This window comes from Ceratosolen solmsi, unplaced genomic scaffold, assembly GCF_000503995.2.
Source record: "Ceratosolen solmsi marchali unplaced genomic scaffold, CerSol_1.0 scaffold93, whole genome shotgun sequence".
Classification (NCBI taxonomy): Eukaryota; Metazoa; Arthropoda; class Insecta; order Hymenoptera; family Agaonidae; genus Ceratosolen; species Ceratosolen solmsi.
Window position 1 is genome coordinate 608,240 of NW_011948453.1, and position 11,264 is coordinate 619,503.

Sequence of the window (11,264 nt, forward strand, 5' to 3'; positions counted from 1 at the left end):
TTATACTTTTAAAAACAGACAAATACAACTTTAATCCTAATATTTTTAATTTATGTATCCTCTTTCTCTATGTCATCTTCTGTTTCTGTAAATATCTTCCATCAACGTAAAAAATCTGTACATTCTTAAATTTATGCTGAGTGGAAATGAAATTCTATATGAAACACTATGATGTATATCAAAAGTATACATTTTTTATTATTACAGTTTCAACATGGTAACAACTGGTGATTTTTGTTGAATTAAAATAATAATTTCTTTGTTTGTGTAATTTATTACTACTTGTTCCGAATAGGAGCAGTTATCAAGAATTTAAAATTGGGAAAAGTACAAGCTGCCGGACACTCATGTTTATAAACATGATTCTGCGAATTCGTAAATTTCAAATATACTACAATTTCTCCGCATAGCAACGATGATGAAGCTTCTAGAACCTTCGAAGGCTGTGCTCTTCGATGCTTCTAGCATATTCTAGAGCTTCGTTTTCTGACGTCACTAAGATTTTCAGCATAGCGACAGGCCCAAGTGCTGTCGCCAGCGTCGCAAGCTGCTACGAGAAACTTTATTGTTTATGTTTGCTAGAGATTAGTTGTGGAAATGATGAGCTGCAAAGAGAGTTGGCTCTTGCTGATTTGGAGGTCCTGGCACCCTTGGCCTACATAGTGGCGTCTTTGCTTTCTTTCTTGTTCCTTGATAACTCATGGAATAGGACCACGTGTTCTCTACTGATGTATTGCCTTCACTGAGTCTGACAGGCCTAATGTATGTGCGTATAGGCCCTGCTCGTCTGCTCGTTTCCGTAAATCTGCTATCTGACGATGAGACAATCCGGCTCGACGGACCAAATGTTCGATTTTTGTGAGTTTGTTTTATGGCTCGAACTGCCAATTCAATAGTTCAGTGGATTAGTCTCTCGTCATGATGACTCATGAGGAAATAACAAATGTAAAGGTTGAAATTCAGTACAGTATATTATTATTGTGCTAAGATATTGTTTATTCTTGTTATCAATTATTATAATATTGCAGTTTTTATTGCTTCAGGTGAGAGAAGGGAAAATATTCTATTGCTGTGGTGAGGTTATTACTTCAGGGTGATGGTGATGTCGTTAATGCTATGGAGATTACTGTGGATCTTGAATGTCGGTTTCGTGCTGATGTCGTAAGGATCAGCACGTGTAGTCGATCATGCTTATTCATTAGCATGAGAAGATGGTGGTTGAAATCAAGTATGCTTGGTAGAAAGAATGATCATTCTCAGTAGAGTGTAAAAAAGTCTTGATGGAAATTGGTACGTAATCAATTATGTCTCTAGTTAGGACGGGAGTAGTTAAAAACTAATCACATGTAAGAATCATAAATGATAAGCCTTCGAACTCTGAAGGACTTGATAAAAATGTATTTATAGTCGATTATTCTATAAACTGTTGTCTAACCTTGACAATGTAATTGACGTATTGCGTCACTTGTGTCGACTGTTTTAGGGATTGCACGATCTTCGAAGTGTTAGTTTGAGAGAGCGTACTCTATCACCCATCGACTCGTTCAAGAGAAGTTTTCTTAAAATTGATTTGCGCGTGTGCGACTAACTTATTTAAAGATAATATAAAGAGATGTACCTCGTAAATTTGCTGCGTGGCTGGCGTGCCCTTTTTTGATTACGAATTCAATTGGCTTCACTGTAAAATCACTACCTGATTTTGCTGATTCTGTTTAATAATGCGCGCGTATCTTTAGATTGATTGCCGAACATGCGGTCACATGTCGCCATCACAATATATACTAAACTACTGAGTGCTGATAACAGTTAAGTAAACGCGAGGTAGAATTACAATGAGCGTATAAGCCTTTTGAATACGATTAATGTAACAGATTACACAATTTTTCAACAATTATTTATTTGATTATTTACATAATAATAATTTTAATATTATTATATGATTTTATTTAATTATTTAAATTAATAATATTATTGTTTGAGTCTGAATTCTTTTAAATTAAAAAAGAATATTTTGGACACTTAAAAATGAATTGTGTCATTGACCTATCCGCAATAAATTAAATTAATTAAATTATGCAGAGGATTATATAAGATTTGGAATATATAGATAATAATAGATTTAGATAATATATCGATTACATAGATACTAGTATATGAGATTTAGAATCATCTACATAAGTTTGTATTATATAATTTTAATTTCAATTCGATATTATAACGATATCTAATTGGATTATATACTGCATTAGATAAAGTATTATATTAATTTGATTTGTGCAGAATTTTATTGATTTACAATAGCTTAATTACTATTCAGGATGGGTTGATCTTTTCATCAATTTTTAACATATCGATTCCTATTCTAACGTTAATTTTATGTACAATTCATCGTTAATTTTAAATAGTGTAAAAAGTGAAATCATTTCTTATTTATAAATATAATTATTCATTGAAGTCTTACGAATCGTAATGTAAAAATAAGTAACTAGTTAAGTATATATTTAAATTCCGCTATCGGCATTGTTAAATTCGACATTATTTGTACATCCACGAAATAACTTATATTTATTCATATGCAAAAATTTAGAATTATTATGCATTTGATGGAATTGATCAATGACAATACACCATTACAAAGTACTTAATATTACCTAGGGAATTTACATATTCATCGAAAGATTAGTACAAAATTCACATTTGTTGATTGGCGGAGCTTTGTTTGCTAACAGATTACATAATTTTTCAACAATTTGCACAAAGCTAGCTTGACAGTAATTGTGTAATTTTCTTTTCATCTCTCGTACTTATTTTATTCTGTACTTTCCTATGTTAGATATACTTACACATATTAGAAGTGTATAGTTATTCTCATTAGTTGCTCTAGGGACAAATTATGAGATGTTAGCAATTGTGAATGCTTGTATATATATTCAAATATGTGCACACATACATGCACACATGGATGGTGAACCAAATCATCACTACCAACACGAAACATTCGGGACGGTGAGCTATTCATCAGAGGATCAGATCAAGGCTACTGTATCTCTGTGAGTAAACAAGTGTAAGGCATAAATCATTGCTAATCCTTACAAGATTAACATGAAGCTATATTAATGTAGCATAAACATACTCACTAATAAGGAGTGTGCAAAATCAGTTGCTGATCTTTACCAGATCAACAACAACATCATCACCATCATCAAGGAGCATCTCGTATAGGTAAACTAGTCACCACAGGATGAGTTTCAAGCAACTGAATCGTCGTGATTGAGCATAGTATATACCCTTCCATCACATAAATCGAACAAATCAATAATGTAATTGTAAATAAATCATATTTACTGAAGAAGCGCACACTGTATTAAAGATAAAGCCTTTCCACTTAAGTCCTTCACAAGCATCCGCCAGGACAGGTGGCAAATTATTCTAAAGCTATCGAACATTGGCAGTTCCGGCCAGAAAATCAATCATTTTCGAAAATTGGGTTTAAAATTTTATATATATATATATATATATATATATATATATATATATATTACGGATTGCAGCATTTTTAAGCGGAATAAAAGTGGCAAAGGTATGAGCGCGCGAACATTTGTTTGTAAACAAATGGCTAACGGACTCGAAGAATGCTTCTAACCGAAAAACTCGAATATACGACTATAATTCCGAAAGGTAATAACAAATGAACCCTACAAGGCTATGCCCTGTTGACGTCACGACAAATATCGGCATAGCAACAGCCACCGATGCGCTGTCGGCGCAACAAGTTCGTACGAGAATATTTAAGGAGCTGCACTTGACGCTCTCGTCCTCTTACTAGTTCAACCAAGCAGTAATCAAGATCGAATCGCCATTTGACAAGTTAACTCCACGTGCATAGAATTTATATCCAACACACACAAAGCGACTCCAACACACGTAAGCTACGCTATTACACGCGTTCTTGCGTATCAATTCAACTGAGATCGACTCAAACACATGTAAGCTACGCTATTACACACGTTCTTATGGATCACCAACACACGAACCAAGTAAGCAGCATATCAAGATAACGGCATTATTGCCCAAAAAAGAGTGACGTCACAGTATCGCTCCCCTCTTACAGCGCCCCACAGGCCGCTCCAGCTTATCGGTAGCGGCAACCGGCGGCGTCAAGACTCTTTATCAGCGCATCTCCCTCCACCACTACGAATCACAACCACGAGTAGGAGAATTAACAAGATTATTATCACAGATTACCTAAAGAAACTCTCGCCTATTCATTGTATCCTACTTTCAATCTCACCTCAATAGACCACTGACTATTTATTATATTCTTATATTCAATAAAGGAAAATCAACTCATACAAAGGCCGTGTTGAATTATTGTACTGCCCATTCCACTTACCAGCAAGCGTCCTCTCAACACCTCAGGGAAGCTTTAGTCTGATCTCAGACAATATATATTATATGAATAGTGTTCAGGATTGCAGCGCTTTCCAAGAAAATTAATTCTCTGAAATTTGTAATCGTTCACGATAGCTAAATCGTAAACATTGACTCCAACATTTCTCGATCATTTTAAACCCTTTGCTTGCGAACGTCCTGTAATATTTATTTGGTTTCCACATTGCAACATCGTTTTGAATTCTACAAAATTTGTAGAGGCTTGTTTTCCTGGAGTTCTCGAAAGTTCTAAAGTTTTGGTCTCTGACGCCATGCAAGACTTTCTGTATAACAACACCTATGTATTGTTGCCAGCTAAGTAATCTGCCGTGCGCATATTTAAAGGAAATACACGACAAGCCTAACTCTCTCAGTGTTGATACCATGACATGGATCACGGTCTGTCTTGGCAGGACCGCAATTGAAAGTGGCTATCTATCAGCAGAGCCGCCAAGGAACGAAAAAAGCCTTCAGTTTCGTGTGTGTATTTAACAGGCTTATAGGCGATCATTGTAACAACATCATTCAGACAGACTTCACAGCTATAAGCTAGTTACTCAGTTACGTCAACAGTGAATCCATTATAATCAATACACGGTCAATTCTCAAGCGCGCAATAATTGAAGTCAGTCAAGAGTGTTGACTTCATTACAAGAACGTATACGACTACAAGAAGCACAAAATCTGATCACTTGCTTGAGTCGACTAACAGGAGACATGCTGAACTATAAGAGGCCACCACACTCACATATGTACGCCGTCAGTGTAATCGGAGCTGTTTTCCGGATGAGGCGCGGCATTTTCTGTAAGACGTCATAACTATTGATCTATATCATAACTATCATGACTATAATTATCATCATCATCATCATCACAATCTCTATCGCATTATCATTATCGTCATCATCATCACCAACCACACCAATACCACCACTATTTTATATAATTTTTGTATTGGCAAAATAATCAGTAATTTTCATCAATAAAATGTTAAACATAAACTATCTAGTTATTTTAGAGCAATAACTTTATTTCATCATAGAACATGAAAAAGTTTATCATTATTTTATGTTATTCAGTATCTTCTTTTTAAATATATAATTTATTATTTTTCTGTAAACACTGTATATAAACACCGGTAGGTGCCAATCAATGACGTGATGAATGATAAAGCGATGAAATATTATATTTTTAATTGAAATCTCCACATTTTTTTACTACGAAAATGAGGTAGTTTTGATTAGTTAATAATAATCAAAAGTAGTTATGTAACACAGGTAAATAAATATAAAAAATAATAAGTTATGAGGTTTTATCAACTTTAAATGTCAAATACATTTCTGCAAATATCTTTCAAGCTGTATAACTAAAAATAAAACAGTTCTATTATATTATGGCAAAAATATATGCAACTTCATTATCTTTCTTTGATGTTTCTAAAGAAAAAATAATTTCTTAAGTGCAACACATGTACATGAATACTTGCATATAAATGGATTGATAAATTCGAAATAACTCTCGAAACGTACGCGAAGCGTGAATTTTCTTTAGCTTACAATGAGATATTAAAACTTAAAATTAAATATAAAATTTATTTTGAATTTCATAATATATTTTATAATAAATTTTCATAATATAATCTCTAATTTATTTATATCGCATGGATTTATAAGTAGTAATACAACACTGAGCGTGTGGGGATAAGCATGTGAAAAAAATTCGAGTATATATTCGTAGAAAAATTTTTATATTTATATAAAATAATTTTCTTTTGAGAAAATAATTATATTTTAAATAAAAATTCGAAATATATAATTTAAAATGACAATTATCATTAAATATGTCATTGTATATTTTAAAAAAACTAGTAAAGTTTTACCTAATAATAGGTAAATTGTATTACTATTCAAAGTATATAAATATTATATTACCAAGGAATTATTATTTTTGTATTACTATTCAAAGTATATAAATATTATATTACCAAGGAACATGTATTAAAAATACTGTATCTTAAAAGAAAATGATTTTATATGTATTATAGGTTTAGTAGTTAGAAAAATAATGATTAAGTAATAAAAATAATATTTATTTAAATATTTTTTATTTACAGTGCCTTTAAAATAATAAATTATATTATATTATGTTGTGTGTTATATATGATATTGAATAAATGTAATATTATGTCATAGTAATAAAAACATTGGAATTTTGAATTCCTTTGAATTTATAGTTAATCATGGATAAATATTCAACTTTTCATAATAACTTAAGATTTTAAGTTTCGCTCGTAGCATATTCTTGCGAATGTCAATAGATACTAATATCCAACCAAATATGGATAACACATCCTTCACAGCTGTAATACTTTGCCAGGTTTTCAAATTCAGAATATTTATTTCTACATTTCTATTCTATTTGAATAAAATATATTAATTAAATTATTTACATAAATACTAAATAGTAAAAATACTAATGAAATGTATATAAATCTTTTTTTTTAATTTTTAATTAAATTATTAGCAATTCTAGATTCTTATTTTAAATATATTCATAATAAAATTAAAATAGGCTTTTTTAAATCGTATCTTAATGCAATATTAAAAATAATGTTTAATTAAAAGGTTTATAATATGAGATTGTATAATTTCAGTATTTTATTTATATGTAGATTTTTAATAATATTTTTAATTAAAATGTTTGTGATATTCGCATAAACTATTGAGTTTTAGTTTTATTCTAAATATATTTGAGTATGGATAAAGTATATTCTTGATACTAAATCTAAATTTGCATATAAATAATATTTGAAATCAAAATAAATTATTAAATAGAAAGTAATTTAAAATACTATGTGTTGATATTTAAAATACGAAGAATAGTTTAAAATTAATCTAAAAAGACCGACATTGAAGTTTGTCGTTGTGTCAAAATAATAACTATAACTGGGTTTCCCGCTTCGTTGCGATGTGTTCAGAAGTAGAAGTAGAAATAAAAGAAACACGGTTAATACTGGCAACATCTAGGAAAAATAAAAGCCTCATGAACATCCGTTCCTCTGAAGTCGAAAAGTTGAATAATAAATATATTTCTGTAATAGAAACTGAGAACATAATTTTCTATTTAATACTGTTTAATGTTCTGTAGTATTTTTGAACCTTTGGATTAATTTTCAAATTAAAATAAAAAAAGCAAAAACATGCATTTCGATTGTAAAATAACGATCAATTTTATTTTATATTGGCATATTAATGAAAAAGTAGACAATGAAGTAGTACATGTATGAAATAATGAAACGTTCAAAATATACAAATTAATTTAGTCCAAACTAAATTTCAATAGTATTATAGTATATCAAAAAATTTTTAGTTAAATATAAAATACATAAAATTGATATAATGTATAATGTAAAAATAAAAAATTATTTAATATAAAATATTATAAATTAATATAGTTTACTTTATTTTTTTTGTGAAAAGTACAATGCTTGTGTTGGTATTACGATTGTAAATAAGGAAATATAAATCACGAAAACGAATATATTTTTCAGCCCGTGCAAAAAAAAATATTCTACAGTTTTAGGAATAATTTATTTTCAGATAGTATATAAAAATAAAAATTTATTCAAATTAATATACTTAAATTTATATAAATTAAAATAGGTTTAATTATACATATGTTTACGTGTATACTTACAAAATGTACTTGGATTAAATGGTAAGATATATTTTTAGAGTTATAATGCAATAATATTAGCTCATTGTCCATTTTCGAAATTATTTGATGTAACAAGAATACAGTTATATATAATGGAACTGATATAATCGATAACATATGCTGTTTAATTAATGTGCAAAAATTCTTCCCCCCAATATGAAAGAAATCAAATCTGAAAAAATTAGTATAATAAAGATAAATATTCATACAATATCTGAACTAAATATGTGTTTCTGTATACATTATTTAAACGGCAATATTTTCTGCAAACGTACTATACATTATACATAAATTATCTAAAAAAAAATCATAATATAAAAATGTGAGATTAAAGGTATGTATGGATTAAAATAACTTTTTAAATATAATTTACATGATAATGATAATTGAGTAAAATGCAAATAAAATTGAATTTAAGTATAACTTACTTATCAAAAATAGAAATAATACAAATAGCAATAAACAATGAAAAAATGCTTGAATATATTTCCAACATTAGAAGATAATTATGAATAAAACTGTTATAGTCATTGAAATATGTTTGCATCTGAAAATAAAGAAATTAAATAATTTTAATTATAGGAATATTATAATTAAACAATCACTTAAGTAAATTAATCTGTATGTACTTACTAAAATAAAATGTAATAAAGCTATTCCACCAAGTAATCCCTGAAAAATATAGCCGATGGAATGTCCAAATTTTTTAAACATGATTGCGATTTTAACCGGAGATAAATTTGACCTTAAAATATGTACATCTTGGAAATTTTTTGATGAGAGATTATTAGTATTATTACTGATTTTCATAGCATTAAATCCATTTTTACCCTGTACATAAATGGTATTAGTAGTAAGCTCAGGAAGAGGCTTTGGATCCACATACTCGATTAGAAGATTATCAGGTTTCTTCACGAACTCTTTGGCTTTCTAAATTTGATAACACTACTTTATACATTGAATGCAATTTACTTTTATTGACGTAAAATTAGACTCATTCTTATTTAAATGAAATTTAAAAATTAGTTTTTGCAATCTCGTAAATATTAATCTAGAGTTCTTAAGGAAATGCAATGAGAACGAAATCTGATATGATAGAAATTATCAGGACCCGATACGATATTGCAAAATTATAATATTTCTAACTATAAGAGATATAACCAATGCGTATAATGTATATTAAATTATGAAATATATTATGATTTTATTATATTTCTTAATGTTAGCTTTAAGTTTTTGTTTATAATATTAGCATACTAATAGTACAAATATTTAAAAATGAACATCTCCTTATTTAAAAGTAGACTTATTTGTTGCTAGATTAATTATTTACGATACAGAATATTTGAAAACTTTTAAAAATTAATATAAATGAGCGCATACATTCAACAAAAAATAAGAATGTTATAATTCATGAAAATCAATATATTATCTACGAATTCAATGAATTTATAATTCAAATTTTCTTTGAATAATAATAATAATCATAAAAAAAGTAACAATATGAACTAAAAAGTTACATAATATAGAATACACTTTGGTTTAATTATTTATTAATTTTCTTAATGAGATTGGATTTGTACTTTTATTTTAACTATTTAATAGTAGTTGGTTATATCGATTTGTAAGCTCTTTTTCTGAAGATATTTATATGAATAATAAATTTAATTTTACACACATTTTTTAATCAGCTTATATTGAATATTTACATGAGCGTTTTTTAATTATCAAAATATTTTAAAGTGATCATAATATTTAAAAGTGAATCATTTTAATAATAATATTATTTACAAACACGATCAAATTTTACAATCCAATTTACTATTTAATAAAATATTATAATTGTTAATTAATAAAAAAACTTTTTATGATGTACCTTGTCGGACATATGTAAATGACCATCAGAAATAAATGTAATATTTTGATTTGATAATTCTCCATCCTTGTTGGAATCCCTTTTATATTTGCTACAATTTCTTGCTTTCTGGGATTTCATTTTTATTTTTGATAGTAAATTAATTTATGTAATCAACAAAACAAAATCACTATATAAATTTCAAGTAAAATAAACATTAGAGTATAAATCATATTAAAACTTTTAGAAAATCTTGATTTGTAAGCAATTATAAATAACTAATAAGAGTTACAATTACATTTTTATTTTTACTCATTATATTATACTAACAAATATGTAACAATTAAAGTTTTATATAAGAATTCAAGTATCAATTAAATGTTTATAAATTATTATAAATTTTATCTATAAGTAAATTTTATAGGTTAGCTTTCACGTATTTTTATTTCACTTAAATATATCTTCTGTTTTGTATGTTTTTTAATGGATTATCTGTAAAATATAATGTATATAAATTGGTCGATACAAATATATTAATAACTATAATTTTATGAATCTCTTTTAGATAAATTTTTTTTTATGTGATAATATTTGAATAGACTATGAGAACATTATATCCCTAGCAACCTGTTGTTATGATTGAATAATAAGCAACTTGAGGAATAAACACGAAGCTTAGAAGTGACTGATAACGATAGAAATGTAAATATTTCAATTATTGTTTTACCCTTATATAAAAAATATTGAATTTTTGGAATCATCAATATTATTATAATTCTTTTTTATTCAATAAATGACTTGAATTTCTATAGGAAGTCTTTAATTTAATTTTTTTATTTTTATCAATATTCAGTATATAATATAAGCTATTTCCTTACATTACATTTCGTAAATATCTTCAATTAGCAATTCATTTATAAAAATTTTAATATATATATAGACCTATCATAGTGACCTATAATAATGAAAAATAAATTTTAAAAATAAATTATAAATCCATCGTAGTTACTTAATTTTATACAATTTATATAATACTGCCCTGTATATATATACATATATGTATTCCATTTAGATTTATTCCAATTATAATTTGAAGATAACAGAATAAAAAATATTTCTACAAATATAAAACAATACTATATGAATTGTATAAAATTAAGTAACTACAATGAATTTATAATTATCACATTTCTCTAGAAAAATAACTAATTAAAATTTATTTTTCATTATGATAGGTCTTCTCATTGTATATAACTCATTC

At 27.5% G+C, this 11,264-nt stretch overlaps 1 protein-coding gene across 1 annotated transcript; it reads right to left on the reverse strand.

The window, feature by feature from the left end:
- Positions 1-6,663: 6,663 nt before the first annotated feature.
- Positions 6,664-10,144, reverse strand: LOC105366708 (uncharacterized). The gene is made up of 5 exons (XM_011505241.1): positions 10,025-10,144; positions 8,782-9,078; positions 8,577-8,695; positions 8,128-8,320; positions 6,664-6,845 (listed from the first exon to the last, which is right to left on the reverse strand). The coding sequence occupies exons 1-5, from the start codon at positions 10,142-10,144 to the stop codon at positions 6,669-6,671; spliced, it is 906 nt and encodes a 301-aa protein (XP_011503543.1). The 3' UTR covers positions 6,664-6,668.
- Positions 10,145-11,264: the final 1,120 nt, after the last annotated feature.